The 22,893-nt window shown below is 38.9% G+C and overlaps 1 protein-coding gene across 1 annotated transcript in view; it reads right to left on the bottom strand.

The window, feature by feature from the left end:
- faf1 (Fas (TNFRSF6) associated factor 1) overlaps nucleotides 1-22,893 on the bottom strand; it is a 53,445-nt gene that overhangs the window by 17,508 nt on the left and 13,044 nt on the right. The window contains exons 7-13 of the mRNA XM_067512873.1: nucleotides 20,502-20,607; nucleotides 15,487-15,573; nucleotides 8,257-8,352; nucleotides 8,051-8,174; nucleotides 7,863-7,926; nucleotides 7,109-7,190; nucleotides 1,602-1,756 (exon numbers count right to left, since the gene is read on the bottom strand). Of these exons, the coding sequence (XP_067368974.1) occupies nucleotides 1,602-1,756; nucleotides 7,109-7,190; nucleotides 7,863-7,926; nucleotides 8,051-8,174; nucleotides 8,257-8,352; nucleotides 15,487-15,573; nucleotides 20,502-20,607 (714 nt within the window). The remainder of the gene's footprint in view (nucleotides 1-1,601; nucleotides 1,757-7,108; nucleotides 7,191-7,862; nucleotides 7,927-8,050; nucleotides 8,175-8,256; nucleotides 8,353-15,486; nucleotides 15,574-20,501; nucleotides 20,608-22,893) is intronic.

Raw genomic sequence — 22,893 nt, forward strand, 5'->3', positions numbered from 1 at the left:
TAAAGAAAAAAAAAATCAGGAAGGACACGTTAAGAAAAGTTCTGTAAGAGAAATAAGAAGTCGGCCCTGGGTACAATGATAATAAGCCATAGGATGTCCACTGCTCAACACTGCTCACCTGTGACACATTGCAGAGTAGACTTACTTTTTAAATAATTGTCCATATTCTTCCACTAAATATACTACCTAGTAACAATAATTATAATAGAAATATGACCGGTGATAAAAAAAATGGGTGTTGCACAGACCTGTCAATTACTAACACCAGAGCTACACTAGGACTTTGAGCATAAATAAAGATATAGAGATGTTTGGACTCCAAGGGAGTCTTTCATCTCCCACTGACCCTCTATTCAGACAGCTTAGTCAAGATTGCCCAATCAGGGGCCTCGCCATGCAAACACAACGCCTTTTGTTAGCATGCAACCTCCAAGCTTCAAAAAGAGAATGAAGTTGAAGAATGAGAAGACAGAAATACAGGGTGTGAGCAATGGAGTAAGAGCTGAATGCCAGTAATTAAGAACATGTCCACACTAATGTAAATTGATTTCAAAACACTGTGTACTGTATGTGTCCAACAGGCTTTAGTTCACACTAGCAATTTTTTTATTATTTTCTAAAAGCGCCCTGTAAATTCAAAGGGCAGAACAGAAGAATTACTTTTCATTGTCTTTGAAGTCAAAGATTAAATTACATTTTAAATCAGTGGAAACAGAATACAACAGGATAAGGCAGGATACTATTTTAAAACATTCTCTTAAAAGATAAAAACAGTGGAACTGGGAAAACATAGTCACATGTTGATGACTTATGAATGCCCTAAAGTAAAAAAAAAAAAAAGAAAAAAAAAGAAAGAAAGAAATGTTCAGTTCTTGGTTTTGTCCATCTTTCCCAGTTTTCTTCACTAGCTTTACTACAAGACTTTGAATACCCTTAAACTCTACTGCACATTGAATTATGATAATTATTTTTACAACCTTGTTTCTAAAAAAGTTGGGCTCGTTAAAATGTAACTAAAAATAGAATGAAAAGAATTGCTAATTATTAAACCCTATATTTAATTAAAGTTACAAATGATAATGTCTAGATAGATGTTGTCAGCAACACTATTTTTAAAAGTTGAAAAGAAAAAAGGCAACTAAAAGCTGAAAAAGTTGCGTAATGCTTAAACAGTATCTATTGTTTGTATTGTCAAACAAAAACTACCTGGTGACACAGAACCAGGAGCTGATACAATGACAGGAAAACTTCAGCCTACGATGCAATTCAATACCGAAGCGCTTCAAAATACAACTTAAATATTACCTTAATTCTAAATTATGTGTTTAGCACAAAATAAACAAAAGTAAAAACTTGTAATCATCACAAATATAGTATTTCAAGGCAAGTTAGTTAGGGGAATTGTAAAAGGGTGTCTTTATTGTGTCCAGGCCGTACAGGTTCACTAAACAGTAAGGTTTTAATTAGGTCAAATTTAACTACTGCGTCTATACATTGGGGCCTAATTGTATAAGTCCAACTTACTTAGAGTGACAATTTTTTTACTTTCCAAAAAAAGAAGAAATAAATTAAAATAACAAAGCTTTTCGGTTGACTAGTACCTGGCTTTGTTAGCTTCTTTGGTGATGTCCCAGGCCCATGTGATGAAGTTCTGGCTAAGGTAGGAGACAATGGAGTCAGCACACATCATTTGAGAGCAGAAGACGTTGACGAGGACACTGTCATCATTGTGGAGGTAGATGGCCAGTAGCTTTCTCTGTGAAGGGCAGAGCAGAAAATATACCTTGGGATAAAATTCCAGCTGAAGCGGTTAAGCTATTGCAAAGATGTTTTTTTGGTTTTTTTACTGTAGTTGGCTGATAATAGATGAGTGAATACCTTTTCTTAAATTTGCAGAAAACAAACTTTCTTATCTTAACTTTAGAAATAACAGATTACAGGTAGGATGACCAGTTAAAACAAATACACTTCAGATCTTTAATTTGACATTCAAATCTGTATGGAATAGGAAAAAAACAATTTGAGATTGAGATTTTTTAGCTATGTGTAAGCATCTCATCACAGTAGGGCCATTCCCACATTGAATGATCATAAAGTGACATGAGAGAACACTGGGTGCAGAGCCAACATGACTTCTACAGACTAAAGCAAGGCCACAACTGGCAAAAAAGCAAATACCACGCAAAATCAAATGGAGAGCGGTGTAAATAAAACTTCTCTTGGAGGCGACGAAGATATGGAGAAAACAAAACAGACAAATCACTCTATTTATTTTACACCAAATGCCAGCAGCCTGTTCAGGTTAGTAGCGGCAGGGCCAGACAATATTGACGAAGCTCCAAATCCAAGGATATTGACACCATCATATAAGCCTAGCAGATTCTCCCTACTGACAATCTAATTAAAAAACAAACACACCCACAAACATGAAAGGTTCCAGGGTACTATGTTGGAAATAATGCTCTCTAAATTACATGTCACTTCTCTTGCTATAAAAGAACAAATAAGAAAAACTCTCTCAGTCTGCTTAGTTCATTTTTAACCACAGCTGCAATGGGGGTGGGGGGGTCAAGGGGTCTGTTTCTCAGGAGCAGTAATCTAGGCCACGTACGCCAAAAATCAAAAACTCTACACAGCGCGGAAAAAGTGTAGGGAAGTGAAAGACGAAGTTGTGCTATACTGTGGCCTGTGTAGAAAAGGAATGGGAGAGCACTGCTGTGTTTGCTCAACGATTAGTGCTTTAGAATAATCTCCAGGGCTCCTAGAGAGAAGGAGCTGGAGACTCATTCACTGGGGCGATTCAACGCCCTGAAAAGATTAAACACTCATGCTGAGAAGACAAGCAAATTCAAGTCTTGAGAGAGGAATGAGTGTGAGGGGAGGGAGAGTTTTACAACATGGAAAAAAAACCTGATACACGCTTAAACACTGACGTCCAAACACACATGCACAGATGTCCAAAATTAACTGTGTGGTACCCACAAGTTAAGAAGGACTTACACTAATACACATGCATGCTCAATTAGAGCAAGTGTAAAGACTAATCAAAGTAGGCATTTTAGCCAACTGAACTCCTTCATCTTAGTTAAACTGTCCGTACCCCTCTGTTCGCTCTCTGCTTTCAAGTCAGATCTTTTGTATTGGCTGTCTTGACAGGGAGGAGCAAATCCCTCAGTTCAGCTAAATTACTAGGTCCAACCTGTGCTACATAGTGACCCCATAGCCTTTCCTCACACCTGTTCACCTAAATCTAAGCTCACTTTTTGTGTGTGAGAAAGAATAAAGTTTTACACAGCAGAACAGTGACTGACTTTGAGCTTTGACTGTATAATCTGCTCTTATAATATAGACAGATTCCTAGCAGCCCTGTTTGAGACTTTACTACAATTTAAAAGCTGCATTTTTTCTAGTCAAACAAAACCTTACTGAGTGTAATAAATTTCAATTTTTTTTTTATTGTGCTTACATTATTAAACATCCTTTTGCTTGTAACCATTCCTATTCTGTGAGCCCTCTCTTTAGCTGCCCCACACAATTACCGAAAATTATTGAAAAAAACTTCCAAGGTGTAGATGCAGCTTACTTAATACAGATAGCAACAGCGCAAAATGTAATATTTGAGTATACAATTAAATATGTTCATATCCATGTTTATCACCATGTTCACTAACAGTAACAACTGTCTTATAATGTCCCTTCTATAGAATACAGGAACAAGTAAATGAAAACATTTATATCAACAGATAAAGCAGTAGAATGTTAAAAAATATAAATGATGCAATAAATAATACACAAAAAACCCTATGATTATTAAAAAATACTGCACAAAACAGAGCCCATAAAGCCCCTGTACTTGTAGCATTACTGCTCAGAGTCAACAACTACAATTATACTATTATCGCTTGCCAGATTTCATTGTACAATATAGGTAATGTCTTTGGGGGAATTCCAATTTAGATTTTAAGCTTAATTGATATATATCATACATTTTTCAACATCTAAACATACTTGTGTAATTACTATTGTCAACTGCAATTACAAATTATTCTTTAACAATTAGGACGCCACAGTCTTTTAAGATCGAGAAATAACTTTATCTTGTACCTTATCTTTCATAATCTTTGCTATCAGAGTCCAACCGCAAGAATTTGAAGTGGTTGTGGTTAACGATACAGATGTCAATCACTATTCTCTAAAGCGGAAGTCCCGGACTTTTGACGTTTCTGACAGACATCAGTATAATCATAGGTTCATTTGCTATTGAAGATATTGGTAATATGCTGATAAGAGGCTTTTTATTACATGTAAACTATGTTTAACAGAACCAGAGGATGCGGCTAAATAAGATACACAACATACTCAAAGTACAGAGAAAATAAGGGCAGAGGTTCAGATAGTGATTTTTCTACAGATGGCAGGCTCAGTCTGGAAAAGCAAACACTTCAAAATGAAGAGCTCAAATGACCAATCTGATGACCTCGCACACACAGTGGGAAAACACATTTGGATCGATGACTAACCATACAGGAGGCTCTCCAGACGATGCTAAAAACACATGAACATTTTACAACAGAAACAGTTTCAAATTTAAACATCTATCCCAAGTGTGATTAAACTAATCAGCTGTGGTTTACATGCTGAAGATGGTGATCAAATGACTGGTCTACTATTCAAAGGGACAGCGGTTCGACCCTCATTTCCTCTGTTCCATGGACCCCAAAGTTGGTTCTGTTGTGTGAGCTCTTCACTAGTAAGTCCTTTGTAATTAAATTATTTGTCAACTTTGAATTACACACTTAAAACTTATGAAGTATCGTAATAGTTACTTCCACTCTACAGTGATTTAACCCAACTTTTTACGTACGAGAGGAATAATTTCAGCTGCAGTCAATAATTCATGAGACTATTGCTTGCGACTTATAGCTCAAGATCAGATAGATGTACCATATGCGTCATTTCCTATTCTGATTGACCAATGCTCGTTTGTCTTGACTCTGTGAGGCCATTGCAGGGTTTTAAAGCGGATATTTGGCACTGATAAATCCATGAACTCCCCTCTCCAGCAAGGCTATGAATTTTTATGTGTCTTTGTGTGTGTGGCAGGCAATAGAGGAGTGTAGAGTGGAGTAGAGTGGGGTTAGAGTGATTAACCACTGAGTTGATGGGGATTTAGTGAGGATCGTGGTTAGTGATGGGTGGCCTATCTCTCTGTACGCTCTGACTAACCACTGATCCCCAAGAGGGTTCAGCTCAGCTCAGCTCAGCTCTGCAGCCTAAAGCATTTTCATTAAGGATGGATTGAGTCTATCTCAACAGTCCCCTAACCCACACCTTCAGAAACACTTCATCAAATGTAGTGTTTTGCTTAGTGATTAGCCTCTCCCAGGCTTTGAGAGAGTGAGACTGATTCCTCTGTTTATAAACCCACACGGTAGTCCACTTTAGTCAAATCTGCCCTATTCCAATATCACCTAAACAAAGTAAGCTTTTTCTATGATGAGGACACAAAACTACATTCCTTTTTGAACAAAAGCAAAGAGCAGTCGATGAGATCCCTCCATAGATTGAAGGCACGGTGTAATTGTGCACATATGTTACTGTGTAATGAAACTGTCATAATCAACATGTTTTGGCCTGTCATCTAAGATGCTTGTGACAAAACAGGACAAACACAGAACAGATCAAATAGCTTCTGTTCTTATGCAAAATTCTTTGCACACATCCAGCTTCGCTAAAGCCATTCTAACCACAGCACAGTTGGCAGGCTAAATCAAGCTCACCCAGAACAAAACAAAATACAGTGAAAATGAATACTATTTCGCCCCTGCACTGTGTAGAGCACAGTGGTACAATACAGAGTGTGTGAACACCAGGGAGACATTGGCCATATTGTGCTGGCTTAGAAGAGGAGATCAGCTGGGAAGCAGGCAAGACGCCAAGCTTCTCTTTAGGCTGTTTCCATCTCTGTTTATTTCACATTCTCTACATCCCCTACTCTTATCCTAAAAACTCATCTGCTCTTATACTACTTTTTCTCACTTAGTCTCTTCCTTTGAATTTCCTCACCTTTCAAACCATTTTATGTGCATCATGCCCCTAACTATCATTGATTCCAACCTCACTCCCTCTCTGTGTGCCTGGTGATCTGAACCCCCTAACATCTTGCTGTGTCCTCACAGTCTAATAAGACTGTAATCCACACAAGCTGTCAGTTGATACAAGCATTCTTAAAAGGACAAAAGCCGAAAAACAAGGGGGAAAGTGGACAGCTAAAAATAAAGCCACAGCTGTCAGGGTGAGAATTTGATGAGGGTTTGATGAAATGATATTGATGTGGTTTTAAAGCCTTTTCTACGCACCAAGAGAAGAGGATAGACAGTTGCATGAAAATGTAATTAGAATTGGAAATTAGTGCCAGTACAATAAACCTAAAGTTGGGGACTATTATTTAAGGCTCAATAAGAGATAATTTGTAGTATACAAGTTATGTCAAACATAAGCGTGGTGGTTAAATATATGATTTAGTATAATTTAATTTAATGCAAAAACAATATAAAGCATAAACATAACCACAGTTGACACTCAATCGCACACAGAAAATAAAAAAGCGAAAAAATATTACTCTCAGTTAGTGACTAAAAGGCAGGATATCATGTAAATGTGCATGAAAAATTTTGCAATTCATGTATTAAAAACAAACACTGCAACTTTCAAAATCTCAGGACTTCTCAGGACAAAGAACAAAGAAGCAAAATAGACCCACTAATGAAAAACGGGTACTATATGCTTGTTTTTAATTCAACAATCTCAGTAAAGAAGTAGAAGATATGCGAATGATGGCTGACAGAGAATGAATATCATCCTGTTCACTCTGTGTTCTTTGACCATGTTGTCTAAAGAAAAGAAAACTGCTCAAAAAAGCAGAGACTAGACACTCATTAAGCAATAATGACATCAGCACTTAGGAATAAGCAAACACTGACAAAGATTTGCACCTCCTATCTTTAAAGTGTGAAATGCATAGGGACAGAGAATCCAATCAAACTAATTTGGCTCAAAGGGCTAAAAAAAAAAAAAAGCAGCCCAAGCAGTTCAATAATGTACTTACATCTCTGGCTTTGCCATAGAAGGCCTCTTGAGATGCTGCCTCTAAAGACCCAATGAAGAACATTGGGTGAGTTTCTCCATACCTAGGAAGAACACACAAAGCAAAGAGTACATAAAATCATGTTAAATGTCGAGAGACCTTCACGTTTTTCAATTTTGTTATGTTGCAGCCTGATACTACAATCATTTAAAAAAGAAAATTATCTCATTGATCTACTCTCAGTACCTCATAATAAAAAAGTGAAAACAGAATTATAGAAATATCTGTAAAATTATTAATAAAAAAATTTAAATATCACAATGGCTTAAGTATTCAGACCCTTTGCAATAGCACTTGAAATTTAGCTTATTGTTAAGGAGATGTTTCTACATATTGACTGGAGGCCACCTTTGGTAAATTAAATTGATTGGACATGATTTAAGAAAGCACACACCTCTCTACAGAAGGCCTCACAGCTGACACTGCATAGTCTATCAGAGCAAAAGCAAGGAGGTCAAAGGCACTGCCTGCAGAGCTCAGAAACATGATTATTGCAAGGCACAGATCAGGGGAAGGCTAGGCCTTAGCAGCCCTTCACAAATCTGTGTTTTATGGCACAGTGGCTTGCCGGAAGTCTCTCCTCAGTGCAAAACATACTGAGTGTAGATTAATGAGAAAAAAATGAATATGAACAATGTAGTATTAGGCTGCAACATAAAAATATTGTGAAGGGCATCTGAAAACTTTCTGTACTGTAGCTCATACTGTAGCTCACCTTGAAGTAAATTCAGCAGTAAAGTGCAGTAAGGCATTAGCTTCGTTCTCACTATTCTCTGGCACTGTGTGGAGAAAAGATATACAGCATGTCCAAGCTTTGGAATAGTGTTCTGAAATTTAATAAGGCAGCTAAACCAACAATAAGAATTGTAATCTAACATAATTATGCTAGTCCCGGGTACATACTCATAGGTGATTTCCGACAGCTTGAGGAACCCATTCCAAACATCTCTGAATCATCCACACCAAACTCTGATGCATCTTCAAAATCATCTCCCTCGCTGTCACTGATCATATGGATATCTGCACACTGTAAAAGTATTTCATTCATTAATTTAATGACCTTTTATGAGTTAGTTATGTATAGATGGAGCCCAAGAGGAAAGGTATACCTCTTCTGTGGGCTCCTGGGTATTGGCTGGTGAAGACCTCCGACAAACACTAAGATGATGGGAAGGGAAGCTGATTCCAGAGACAGCTAGCGTCATCTGAAAACATAATATACATAATATAAGAGGGATATCAAGTCTAGCGAACTCCTTGGGATCAAAAGGTTTAGTTTTATCTTAAACAATTTGTGACTATCAGTGCAAACATATGCTACTCAATATTGACAGCAAAATGTACTTCTACATGTTCATCAGAGGGAGTGATTGGTTTGATCATAATTCCTTCCTAAATACTTTGGTTAACCCAATAAGGACTGATTTACACTGGCTGTAGAAGCATAGCCTGCATAACAAGATATGGTACAACTTTGAAAGCTTGCTCATCTCCCTAATCAAGGGCAAAACCACAATGAGGTTTCTATACACCTGCAGTAGCCGTTAGCGTGATGGTGGGTTGCAATAAGAGAACACCTGACTAATGAGCTCCCAGCTCCAAAACCAGGACTGAAAAAGTCACCGGTCAGTTGGGACTCATTACAGCTTTTCCTAGGGGGACATCAACAATACAGCTTGCTGCAGGATGTAGTGTGAAGGTAAGAATAACTTGTTTTTCTTCAACCCTTAGAAAAGAAAAAAAAATAATCAAAAAAGGTAATTTTTTTTTCACAGCATGATGACACCTTTGTTAATTCTTGTCAACAGTAACCATTATGCACAGGAGAGGGAATTATCTAACCATGACTTGAATGCACTAATACTTGTCGCAGTAATGCAACAATATATTCACTAAGGTATTAAGCAGAAAGCGCAGACGCAAATAACTTTCTGGGAGAGTGCACGTCTACACAACAGGACAGAAGAAGGGCAGGCAGGCTGCGTGTGATCAGATGTAGAGAACCTGCTCATTCCCTGTAGAGATCCTGTGATTTGCTCCATTGTCAGGTGTTAAGATACACAAAGAGCAGCTGGACATGTTTGAATCCAGAGACGATTACATGCAACGCCAATTGAGTATAAAAAGGGCTACATGGACTGCAGGGGATTTTTCTCTGTCTCTCTGGGAAAAAAAAAAGAGCGGTTTCTAATGCAGGTATTAACTTCTATTGCAGAAGAGAATAGTGTAACCACTAGACCTTGTCAGCAACATGTACTTATATATGATATATTTGTCGACTAATATGGGATTTATCCATGTCATAAAAACCTGAATTACTACAAAGTTCTTTTTCCTTTAATTATAGCTAAAAAAACAGTGGGTAGTGGAGTCATACTGGAGTGCATTTTGAGAAGAGGTAGTTCTAATGTTCTAGCCACCCTATTTAAAATGAATGAGGTGGTCAAAATATTAGAACCACCTCTTTTTATAATGCATTCTAGTACCACTCCACTAACCACTTTGACTTAAATGATAAAAAGAGGGTAAAATGACAGTTCCAACTTAAAAACTGAGCAATTCTAACACTGTAAAAGTAGATTTTCATGGTAGAGCTGCTGTATTGAATTGCATTAGATTGTACAGGGATACCTGATAAAAAGGCCAGAGTGTAAAGATTTCCTAAATAAGACAGTACATCTAAACCCCATTTGTTACCTTTTGTTATACAGTAGGTACAATGAATGAGGGGTGTAATTTAAAGTGGAGCCTCTTCGCCTCTTATCTGTAGTTACATCATAATTACACTGTAAGTATTGACAATTATTTATTTTTAATAAGTTCCCCTTTAACTACATAATATTTACACCGTATTTACAAGTTTTCTTATTGTTATCAAATGACAACAAAAATGTATCCATAGGTACTGTGGAGGTAAACTGTTTTGTACTGTAAACTGTACTTATCCTGTAAGTTGCGGACTGTAATCTAAAGTGTTACCGAAAGTTTATTATATTTAGAGAGGGCAAGGATTTGCCAATTTATTGGAACCTAAAGAAATTACGCATATACCAAAACTGGTGCCAAGTACCAAAAAGGTGTCAGAGTTGGTATAAGAAGAAACATATAGTGTTTATGTATATTGTCAGTTAGTAGTAAGCACACCCTTGACCATGATAATTATTACGGTTTCACAGAAAGGACAGCTGAGTATCCCAGGAACAACTATGAAGGACCATAACGTGAATTGCCTCATGTCTGCTGATATAACGCAAGTCTTACTAATTTGATACACTGGTCCTGTGATAGTTTTACAGTGTAATGAAACAACATCATTCTCCCAACAGCAAAAATAAAGTAAGGGAATAGCCTGTAAAGCTATGGTTATTTTAGACAGGACAGGTGCATTGGCCTGCTAAGACAGCGATTTGTAGGTACTGAGCCAGAAAAAGACATGTGGGGTCTGAGCTTCGCTATGTAAAGGAATGGCTCCAAGTCTATTCTTATTCCCCAATCGAGTGGCAATCAAACCTGAGAATCTTAACAGTGGCGGCCGAGAGGACCCTCATAAACCCTTTGCCCTTGTTACTCACAATAAGAGGTTTTGGTATAAGGACCTTATAAGTGTTTAAATAAAGTTTATCACTTCCCCTGTCAAAGACAGCCTGGAGGTTCTAGGCGGATGCAAGGAGAGGAGGTAAAAGGGGAAAAATGAGCTGAGTGCCTCTCAATCCTCTTCCTCACTTTGACCCAATGGCTTCTCCTGATGTTGAAGTACACAAGTGCGGCTTGGCGGCTCAGGGGTAAAACGTGAAAACAAGGCAAAATCGCCGCAGGGCACAGGGGTGGGGGAATGAGGTTAACCCCCCCGATGACCCTGTCTCACATCTTGACACAAAAGAACTGGCTCCTCTTTTTTGGATTCTTTTAATTAACACTTGCATTGAGGCTCTGAGCATTCAGGGGCCGATACGGGAAAAAATGTTGCCTTACCCCCCTCTTTTTGCCTGTCCCCTTCGACAATTTTTTTCCTTCTCTACCCTTCCTTTTCTTCTTTTCTCTACCTTCATTCTTTCTGTGTTTCATTTTTTTCTTTTCTAGTGTGGGCAGTGTTTGGATTAGGTGTCTGGCTGTGAGTTTGAGATAATTACTACTGACAGCTGCACTGATGGCAACCACAACCATAGTACCACCTTGCTCCCCGTTCTCTGTGATGGAACAGAGGAAGGCCCGTGAAAGAAGAGTGGGAAATGGGACAAGATGAGAAAGAAAAAAAAGGAGATGGATAGCAGAGGAAGCATGAGTGCAAAACAGTGACAATATGAGAAAAATGAAGAATTGATAGGGAGAATAAAGACAAAAAACAAGTGAAACCTTCCCCCGCCCTTAACACCTGTGGGTTTGCCTGTTCAAGATGCATAAGGCCTTGCTAAAGACATGTCACTTCTCATTTCTGTTTGAAAGTCTGTACAGTTTGAATCAGGCCGGCAATATATGCGCACAAATACAAATGCAAATACCGAGCAAGAGGCTAAGAATGGTAGAAATAAATGACAGTTGGATCAGTGGGAAGCCTTACAGTGGGTGTTAATGAGGAAGAATGTCCTATGTTTACAAAAGTCAAAAACACTTCATTAAAATAAAAGCTTCACAAAAAGCAAAAAAAAGAGTTAGAAGAGATTGACAATGAGACAGACAGACTAACTCAGCGCTGAATGTCACCTGAAGGCAGCCAAACGCAAAAAGGGAGGGGGCTCTGCCTGAACTTACTGCTGAGCCCTGTTGCTACGGAAACCAAAAGTACCCTCTCTAAAAAAAACCTCGGTTCCACAGGCCCCTATCAGGTAGAGGAGTATTCCATTAATGCCAGCTGGGAAATGGAGGGAGGTGTTGGCCTACAAGGCAAGGCACCTCGGAGGCTCTGCAGCATTAATACATTAGCAAATACCATGAAACTCTGCATAAATGTCAGCAATTACTGGCTAGTGAGTGGTGGAGAGTTAAAAGATGGGGGTAATGTAATAAGGATGTCCCACTATCTGTCAATCAATCGAAGTGTGGAGGAATGATTGCCAATCTAAACAGCTCCAATGTAAGGTCTGTCTGGAAACTCTCCATGCTGTATTGTTTAGGTAACAGAGCAGAAGAAGAGACAGAAGCTGGAGGCAAGAGAGGAGGCACCCTTCCCATAAATCAAACAGCACAGGAAGATAATGTCCTGTCTGTCTCACAAATCAACTGTTGCCAAGACCTCTGCAATCATCTTCAGCACAGCTTTGCCAAAGCCATAAGAATCAGGAGGACTTTGAAGGCAGAGCTAGATCATGGTATTTGAAAACAATGCCAGAGTATTTGTTTTAATCTACTTGGAGTAAAATGAATTCCATCAAGTTTTAACTATAGCAAAGTCCAACAAGTGTACTTTTCTCTGATGGAGGACTTTTCCAGCACTATGGAGACTGTTGAGATGCAGTAAACCCGATGAAAATAAAAAGAAATGCCAAAACAAACACACAAAATAAGACAGTGTGCTTTCCCAAAAGATCCTCTACTTGGCTACTCTGGCAAATACTACAAATTGCCTTCTAATTAATATGTGAGGAACAATGAGTTACAGCATCGATTAATAAAGCCCCCAAGTTTTCAAATTGCTTATTAATAACAGACAGGTAAACATTCATGTGTTGTAATTGCATAATAACAAGAAAAAAAATGTTTGATATGCTTGGGTTGATCACGTTAGCCACTAGAAATGAGCATCCCCTCCTACTGCTACTACTTCAACTATACTTTGTGCCAGATTTACATTTAACTTCCTTGGTCTAACACCACATACAATCACACAATGCTCTGAATAAACTGATGTGTAGTTCACTGCTATTTGAGCATTATCCATCCTGATCCAATTTCAACTCTCCATGAAGCCATGAGTAATTCAGAAAACAAACAATGAAACACACTGAGTGGACAGTATCAGGGAGGGGGACATAACAACTAGTTTGTCCGAAAGATGAGAATCTTTTCTTGCAAACTCTCTTCGTTTGCTCCAACAATCCGTGATATAATTAAAATAACAATACAACAACTCAAATAACTTTCTCAGAACACAGAAGAAACTGATAATCTAAGCAAGTGGGTCAGATGGATGAACTTTTGTGCTCTGTGTCTACAAAAGTTTTAAAATAATGATTATATAATGCAGCAACCAAACATTATAATAACTGCTGGGTATTGTGTAAAATATGTGCATACTTTTGCCAATACAATATCACAGTGCCCTCACAGGTATCATACTTTCTCTTAAAAAAATTTATTTTACATTTGAACCAAACATTTCCATTTTTATAAATACTACAGTGATGTCATGTCAAAAATATTAATTTGGAAAAGAATACAAATTAAGTTATTATTAAATTAACACTTAACCTAAAAATAAGACTAACAATTTGACCAACGTCAATGTTTTTTTTCCCATATTATTTAAGTGCTACTGACAAAATGTAGTTAGTGCTTAAAAAGAAAATGTTTGATACGCAGCTGTAAGCACTGTGTGCACAATAGTTCAGGCACATTAGCGAACCCAATGTAAATACACATACACAACACACAAACATGTAAATGCAAACAAGCAAAACAGTTATATCACACACTTAAAGAGAAAGCACACTTAGAAGTACTAATCGATTCCACTGCAAGCGGATAGTGTGCAGAGCTAAATGTAATCTGGGGCCTCTGGCTGCCATGTTTATTGGTCCAAACCCCAGGAGATGAGACTGGGCTAATGAGCTAGACACTAACACTGGCTCCCTACCCACCTGCAAGGCCAGCAAAGCTCTGAGCTTTCTGTGTTAATACCTTCAGACGTTTCAATAAGAGAGCTGTGGCTAGAGCAGAGGCCATTATTACACTTCAGTCTCTGTGCTTTTTAATATCTTCTCATCCAGGAAAACACATACACTGCAGATGTGCGTTAGCCAGGTGTTGACCGGGCCAATGATGGCACAATGAGTTGCAATCTATTCATAATCCCTGGCCATCATATCACAGCTGCTTGGATGACTGGAGGTTCACTAATAAACAGTACCGATGACAGAAGTGCCGCTTAACTTAGGCTGCTTAACTTTGGTTGGTGATTCAACTAACAAAAATGCATGTTCTTTTAGTCCTTAAGACAGTTAAATGTGTCTAAATCTACAAAATGAATGGATTTATTTTTAAAATGAATAGAATAGTATTTGTTCATAAATGGTTAATACTAAGATAAATAATGGTAAATTATAGTTTGTAAAAGAAAAAAATGCAAAGCTGAATGTATTACTGAAGAAAAATAAAACAAAAGCAAAAGTATTCAGTTGAGAAAAGTTTGTTTTTCAGAATTTCTAGAACAAAAAGTTTGAAGTTGAAGAATTGCTTCACTTTTTTGGGACAAAATAAAGCAAACAATCTCTGTGGAGAAAAGGATGCATAAGCGTTTATCTTTTGCCTTTTTAGGCACAATAATGGTGCAATGTATTTGCTTGTACTGCTTAATCTTAAAAGCCTTGCATCGAGTCATTAAACAGGTGCAGTTATTGTTTGTTCACTTCGCAATTTTTGAAACATTAATAATGGCTGACACAAAAAATAGACAATATCCACCCAAACACTGTACATGGGAACTCTGTTATCATTATTAACAACATAGAAGAGCCTGTGCTGCCATATGACATATCTGATGACACTGGAGGAAAAAAGAAACAAAGTCAATAAAAATACTCCAAACCAAACAACAATCACACAGATCTAAAAGGAAAACGTTAGCTAGGGGGTTAACGTAAGCACACAATGTGTGCTCAATAGCTCCTCAATGTAGCATGATAAACCAGCCCATGCAATTAGCATGGGAACACATATGCTGTGAAAGAAGGGCTGAGACAAAAGGGGTCAAAGGTTCCTCAAGGTTCTGTATGAAGGCTGCTTCTGATCAGCTTGACTGTGTGCGGAGTGAATGGATGGGGAGAGCAACCCTTGGAGGAAGAGGTCAGCAGACTCAATGATGTGAGCTTTAATGTCCACAGATAGAAGACACAGGATGGGAACCATATTTGACATCTTAGTTAGTTTTAACATCTTACTCTCATGCTTCTGACAGATGGTTTTGTCCTAGATCGCAGAGTAGCGAGCAGTTTTCAATGTAATATGCAAGAATTAAATTGATGAAATGATATGGAAACCATACATTTTAATTTTAAGCTCATATTAAAGACAACAGTACTGGATCCAAGAATCACCAAAGACAACATACAAGCAATGTTTATATTGACTATAACTAGACAACAACTTTTAATCTTTACTTTGTGTTTGTATGCGTGTGCACTTACAGAGTCATCAGATGCGGATGCAGGCCATCCCTCCCACTGTTGATGTCGGACTGGGATGTTGGTCAAGTCTGAAACGTTTCTCTTCACCTGCAAACAAAGTTATAAAATGTTAATAAATGTATACTCAAAATCAGCTACAGACTACATCAATAATTAAAGGGTAAAAACATTACAAATATCTCGATTTTCCACTTTCACAGTATCTGCCTCTACACAATGCTTTCTGCAAATGTCACATAGATCATTGAATACAATTTTATAATTTCTTGCAAGGGCTATATCAAAGTACCCTTTATTCAACAGGATGAGATAAAACTATGATGGAGGCAATGAACTAAGGAGGAGAAAAAGACAACCAGGGTTATCAGCATTCTTTGGATGCCATAGCTAATGCCCAGCAACAACTGCTCCACGCTCTGAAATGAACAGTATTTCTCTTTTCCCATTCACGCGCAGACGCTGTATCTGCATCACTTAATAACATTCCATGCTTTTAAACAGTTAGCAGCCAGCAGCGCCTGTCCAACCAAGCGCCATGGTACATCGTCCAGTGGGTTGTTGGTATAAAGCCCCAACGCCAGCCTGATGTGCGCCGGCTGAAGCTGATCAAAGACCCATAGTCTGAGCACTGGCGGCCATGGATTCTAGTGCATTTGCTCAGCAGAATTCTGCCCTTCGGGGCTAAAGGGCTGCACACTGATGCTAAGAAAACTGTCTATTGTAGAGCAAAGATCCCTCCACACACGGGTCAAATCCTGTCTTTGTAAAAAGCACTGAAGAGAGATGGATCCTTGGGCATTTTCAGGGATGCTGATCATGCAAGTGGAAACGTAAAGAAAGCTACAAACACAAAGTCAAAGTCAAAGTTAGGCATAGGAGGAAAGCCAATGCAAAACACTAAGCTATAACTGTGGGTGGTAGACTTTGCTTGGACATTTGCACCTTGAATCTCCAGTATTATCACAATTTTCATCTGTATATGTACTGCTCGAAGAGGACAAACCATTAATAGGCTGCTTGAAAAAAAGATTAAATTTAAATCTGAATAAGTCCCTGTATCAAGGCACAAGTACATGTTATATCCAAGAAATAAAACCCTCAAAGAAATTACATTTTATTTGTGGTGGGTTTGGCACAGCAAAGCAATTTACAGTACAAACAGCTCAGAAAATAAAAGAACAATAATAAATGAGTGGCTCAATCCATCCTTTGTCTTTCTATCATAAATCTCACACCACACTGCTTGCTGCCTATCCTTATGAAGAGAATCTTTGGCCTGGCTGGGGTCAAAGCAGGTGGCCAGTTATTACAGAGTGTAATATCTATGTTTGACCAGCCGGACTACAGGGATTTGACTGACCGGCCAATGAATAGAGGGAAAAAGGGAAGAAAGGAGAGGCATAAACACTAGTAATGAAGAGGCTGCAGTCAGAGGTTAAAGCAGCGTAAGAGAAACAACAAACTAACGCCCACCACACAGAGAGTGAAGGTGAGGGATGAAAGAAGGGACTGGGGACTGACAGAAAAAGGCACCTGGCAGAGGACAACATGATCTTACCACATAAAGAAAACACAGCTACACAACAGGCCTGCCCACCTCAAACCACACCACAAAAATCTGGAGGCAGTCATTTTCATTGGACTCCTTTGACAATATTAAAAGTATGGCGCCATTACAAAAATTCTATGCTACCAAAACAAATAAAAACAAACCGTTTTAGTAACAAAAGAGCTGGGTCATACAAAGTTGTGCCCTAGATTCTCCAGGTAGCCAAGGATATTGTTGTAGCGCCCAGCCATCAGTGGATCATTGGGAGAGCAAAACTGTCTAATGCTGCCCCCTGTCTGCCACATAAAACATCTCACAAATAAGTTATACTGAAACACATACAAATTTTTAAATTTTATCCTTTGAAAAGTAAACAACTTATACATAGAAATTTTCTACTTGGAATTCCCAGCTTAAACTTATTTAGCATGAAACATTGTGTTGCTGGACTCCCCTCATATTATACTGGACTCAGAAGATTAATAAGCAAACAATGGTATATACAAACAATGAATAGTTAAAGACTACAGTAGAAAAGTACCCATCAACCTAAAATGATGGTTAAAAAATAAATAAAGTTTATATATATATATATATATATATATATATATATATATATATATATATATATATATATATATATATATATATATATATATATATATATATATATATATATATATATATATATATAAAAAATAAAGGACATGTCTATAATATAACAACACTGCTGATTTGTGTAATGCTGTTCATGTTGAGATAAGGCAGGGTGTATGAGCCAGTTACACACAATGTTGGCCTTAATGACTCTGGTGTAGAGCTGCTCAGCGATACGCCTAACAGCAAAATTAATGATCCAATCATTGTAAATGCCAATTGCATGTAATCCCTGGTTGGAAGCAATTCAAAGAGAAGGAAAGGTTTCCGTTAAACAGTCACAAGCTCTCTCTTGCTTGCTTTCTTTCTTAGTCTCCCTTAGGCACCAGATGCCTTTCTTTCATTACTTTTTCCATCCTTCTTTTTCTCTGCTCTGTAACCCCGTCTGCATTTGGTTCCTATATGTCTCCCAGCTGCGTAGCAGGGATGGGGGCCCAGGCACAGCCCTGGGGGGCAGAAGAAGAGGGAAATCCCCAGGACAACTGGTCTGGTCACGGACAACTCAGGACACAGCACTCATCCCTTTCTGCCTTCTACTTCCCTGGCAAACATTTGCTCTCCAGCTTAGCCCCAAAGCTAGCCAACAACTTACCCCCACACTGTTGTCTGGCAATGCCAATCACAGTCTACACTGCAGAAATGGAAAAGAAAGAAGGTACAGAAGGGACACTGGCAGAGAGAGATGGAGAATGAAGGAATAGAAAGGGAGGGGCAAGGGCAGTTCCCTGAAAGTCCACAAGGCAAAGCCAGAGCCTTTGGCAAAGACAAACAAGAAGACAGGACTCTATTCCTATTGATATGCACAAGCAGAGACTATCGGCTAGTCTTCAGCTAAGACAAAAGGGAGAATCAGGACAGAAAGGTGGTCTGTAATGGAGTCTATATGGGTCTGTGAGTGGACACAGTATGGGGAGAAAGGGGAGTCAGGCAGAATGAATATTGTGTTACTTCTTTGTTGCATTCATAGGTCTACTTAAAATGACAAAAATACTCTGCCTGTCTTGTTCTTGCCTTTCATTAGTATAAAATTAGAATTTTACAACCTCACTCATCACCGCAACATATTTCAAAGCAACCTCACTGAGGAAATGCACAAATAGTATTTGACTATAACGATTGATCGCACCTGTAGCTCTTCACAATGGCTACTGATCCTTTTGATCAATGTCTAAATTTGTATACACAAGGTTAAATGGTATATCTTTTATAACACATCAAAAAAGCTGGTTCCCTAGCTAAAGGGTAAAAATATAAAGACCATGGTTAACATCAGCAAACAGAGTCCAGATCTATGCAGGTTAAAGAACTGGGCCTCATTTTCACGGCAGGGGGCCTTGAGATGCCTAAAGACAAGCATGCGTAAGAAAAAGACTGTGACATGAAGGCCTGTTTAAACCCACATTGTCCCTTTTCTATCCCCTATGCCCTCTTACAGCACCCCCACCAAGCCAACAGTCCTTTGCCTCCTTTCTGTGTTCATTGTTCCCCCCTCCCACACTGCAGGAACCCCTCCACAGTGTTTGTAATCCCAGCAGAAACACTTAAGGTTCACAGTGGGTGCTCATCAAAACCATCTGCCTGAGAAGAGAGTGAGAGGAAAAGAGAGATGATGGAAGGAGGAGAAAAAGGAAAGAGTGAAGGAGGAGCGGGAGAAAACCAGAGAGAGAAAAGCTACCTCCTTCAGCTTAGATGTTGGTTGTACTAATCTGTTCAATTAGCACCACTACAAGCTCTGCTAGTAGCCTGATTATTATTAGTGTAATCTTCACCCGCAGCAAGAAGCCAGGCCACAGTGGCTCAGGCCAAGCAAATGACTAGAAAAAGCATTCACTGCTACTTGAGAGTAAATAATGAGCCTGCATGTACAACGGGTGGGCCACAGAATTATCCAACCCAAAAAAACAAGAAATCAGGTCATGTACAGCCACCACAAAAATAGAAACAATCTATTACTGACATACTTAATATCATGTACAGTATTTGGTGCAAAAGATGATTACTTCATTTACATGCCAAGTACCATCAACCCTACCTAATCTGTCTTTGAGCTAATTTTCTCTCACCTGTGACAGCAGGCTACTCGCTGAATAATAAACGATGCCTGCTCAGGTCTCCCTCTGCATGGGGCGTTAAACAGGGCAGTACAAGGCAGTGACAGAAGAATGTGCGTAGAAAGTGGTGCTACTTTGAACTCCCATGGGTCCAAACTTACACACACACATTTATTCATCTACATAAGCAGGCAAGCACACATATAATTTCAAGCTCTTAAACCTTTAAACTATTTGCAGTTGTGATAGAGCATAGACAGAGAGACGTACTACCTTCACAGTGGGTCCAGTGTGAGTAACTATAAATATTTCATAGGCTAGCAAACCTACTGTTTAGTTTCAGATGAAGGAAATGAATGGAATCAGTCTTTTCCATTGCTCCCCTGTGCCTAGATCAAACAATATTCAGTCATTTACAGCACCCCCTAGACTGCTGAGACTACTGAGAAAAGGAGAAAGAAGCAGCGTAAAGGGAGCGAAGAGAAAAAGAGGGGGTTGTACCAGACCACAGCTGTGAGAGTAATTATGTGCTTGGAAATGTGATCATTTCTGATGAATAATGAATCGACGGCTGAGATAGACTAGCAATGTTTGGCAAATGGAATGAAAGCTGTGCTGTAAGACTCCACAAACATGTACAATAGTATTAAATATTTTAAAGTCCGTTAATAAGTTACTGACAGCTTTTGTGTTTGTGTACATTTAAAGTGACTTTCCGGTGTTCCGTGGCTGGTTCTGTGGCTGTGTGAACAACGAACCTCCTGAATGGTTCTGGAACCAGGGAAGTTTAGGTTGTAGTCCTTCTGAGCTTCACGGTGGCTGATGACCAGTAGGAAGTTCTGGTTTAACGTCTCCTGGAGAGCACTACATGGGGAATGAAAACATCAAAACATTAAGGATTTAGGTAGGCACGGTAAAAGAAAACAAAAAAAAAAAAAAAAAAAAATTATGTAAAAAAAAAAAAAAAAAGGACATGTTAAAAGGCCAGATAGAATAATGACAGGACTCAAAAAAGGGAGGTGCAGAAAAACAAACATAAATAAGAGTCAAGTAAAGGGCAAGCTGCAACTTGTTAACTAGCACCATTCTGCTAGCCCACAGAGGGATGGGTGCCTCCTCAGGGGAGTATTGGTCCATTTTACTGGTTGTGTCATAACAAGCCTGGCCAGAGTTGCACTCAGCACAGCAGCTAGCACCTAGCTAAGACCACCTGCACAGAACCAGCATGTCCATCAATCTGTCTTATTGCTGGTAAACCAATGAAACCAATGAGTATAATAAAATATACCCAGGAGGGCCTTCAGCACCTCCATAACTAGGAACCCTAAAATGTATCAAGAAAAAGATTTTAAAGATCATACAGTTGCACAAACTGACCACATAGGTGGGGTTTTGATCGAGCTATTGACCTTTATCAGCAATTCCACAGTTACTTTGCAAGATTGAATCCTGACTTTAAAATCTTTTTGAAAATACTGCCAACCCCCATCTGCTTTTAGCTGTTGCTAGGGTAGAAAATGCTGCAAGTATAGAGCCAGTGCTATAACTACTTTAAATATCAAGCCAAAAGAGCTGTAAAGAGCTAATATTGTGCATCATGATACACTACCTCTTAAGCAGATGTTGCTGGATTACTGTGGTATTTAGCTACTTTACACTCTCCCTTTGTTTTCCATAACTGAGGTATAATAAAGACTGTAGTCATATCAGTGCATTAATTGTAGGCTACTGTAGGCAATGCCAGAGACCTGTTGATGTATGGATAATTATGCAATGCAATCTCTTCCATTTTCAAAACTAACACTATATTTCATTGTAAGCAGGGAGCTTGGACTGGAAACATGACATGTCCAACACACCAATAGCGGAGACAGTGTCTGCAAATGATGCAAACAAATACACTGTGTGCTTCATGTAGAGGGGAGGAGATGGGGGAGTCAACTTTTGGAAGCTTCATTTACAATAAGCTGTGAGGTTAAGTAGCATTTTGAGCAAACGCTGGGTCTGTGAGGCTGAATATCAATGGGAGGCTTAAAGGCCGAAGCAGGCACTTAATCAGGGCTCAGAACCCGAGGAGAGGAGGAAGAGTTGAGAGAAAGAGTGGGATAGGGGAATTAATATGTAGTGCACATATTAATTATGCAATCACACCCTTAATCTGTGCAGATCTGGACGAGCTTATGTTAACAGAAGCTCAAATTTACTGTAATGACAGCATATTTACATTGACTAAAACTATGAAATCAATATGTAAATGTAATGTTTGTTGTAGCTAACTGGAGAAGATTGGAAATGTGTGGAGTGGGAAGGATGGATGCATATGTAATAGGGCTGAGCAGAAGGATGAGAGAGATGTGTGTGCATGCGTGTGAGAGTCTGAGAAAGAGAGAGACAAGAAAAGAAAGGGGTAGGGACACATAAATAAGGATTTTGCTAATATCATGATTATGTTTGGACACAGTCCCAAGCTACTGCTGGCAGGCAGCTAGACTCCTAAATAGACAGAGATAGAGGGTAAACTGAGTGGAAGTGTTACTCTGTCCTTCCAAGCAAAGCAGGAACATCTTATCAGTCATTTATGGCAGACTGACAAGCCATTTGGTGCATGTGGGGGTGGAGTTCTGTTCAAGATTTACTTTTTAAAATCACATATCTTATTGTGGTCTTTAGTACAAATATAGCCACTGAAAATATCAAGTGCACAGTGAGGGTTTATAAAAACTGCCATCCATAATCAACAATTTTTTTTTATCATTTCCCATCTGTCTGAAGAGATCTGTTGTAAAAATACAAATAACACACCATGTTTCATATCTAATGTCCCATTGTCAGAACCGCTTTTACCAGTGATGTCAGTGCTGCCGTCTTCTGACAGAAGCAGGCCCTCAAGAAGTAAAGGGTTGAAATTTGGATTTTTCAGTGTTTGCTTCTGCCTTCAGAGGTCTCTTTCTTACTCAACACACACACACACACTCAGTGACATCTAGGTCGGCCTGCAACATCTCAGGAGGCACTTGACATGGCATAAGGGTGCTGGGAGGGAAATGTCATTTAACTTTATGGACAGAGAAAATGGAGCGTTTTGCAGGGGAGAAGAGCAGGCTAAACAGATTGGTTTCATTCTGAGGTAAGCCCATCGCCTAAGCTGTG

Source organism: Channa argus, chromosome 8, assembly GCF_033026475.1.
Source record: "Channa argus isolate prfri chromosome 8, Channa argus male v1.0, whole genome shotgun sequence".
Classification (NCBI taxonomy): Eukaryota; Metazoa; Chordata; class Actinopteri; order Anabantiformes; family Channidae; genus Channa; species Channa argus.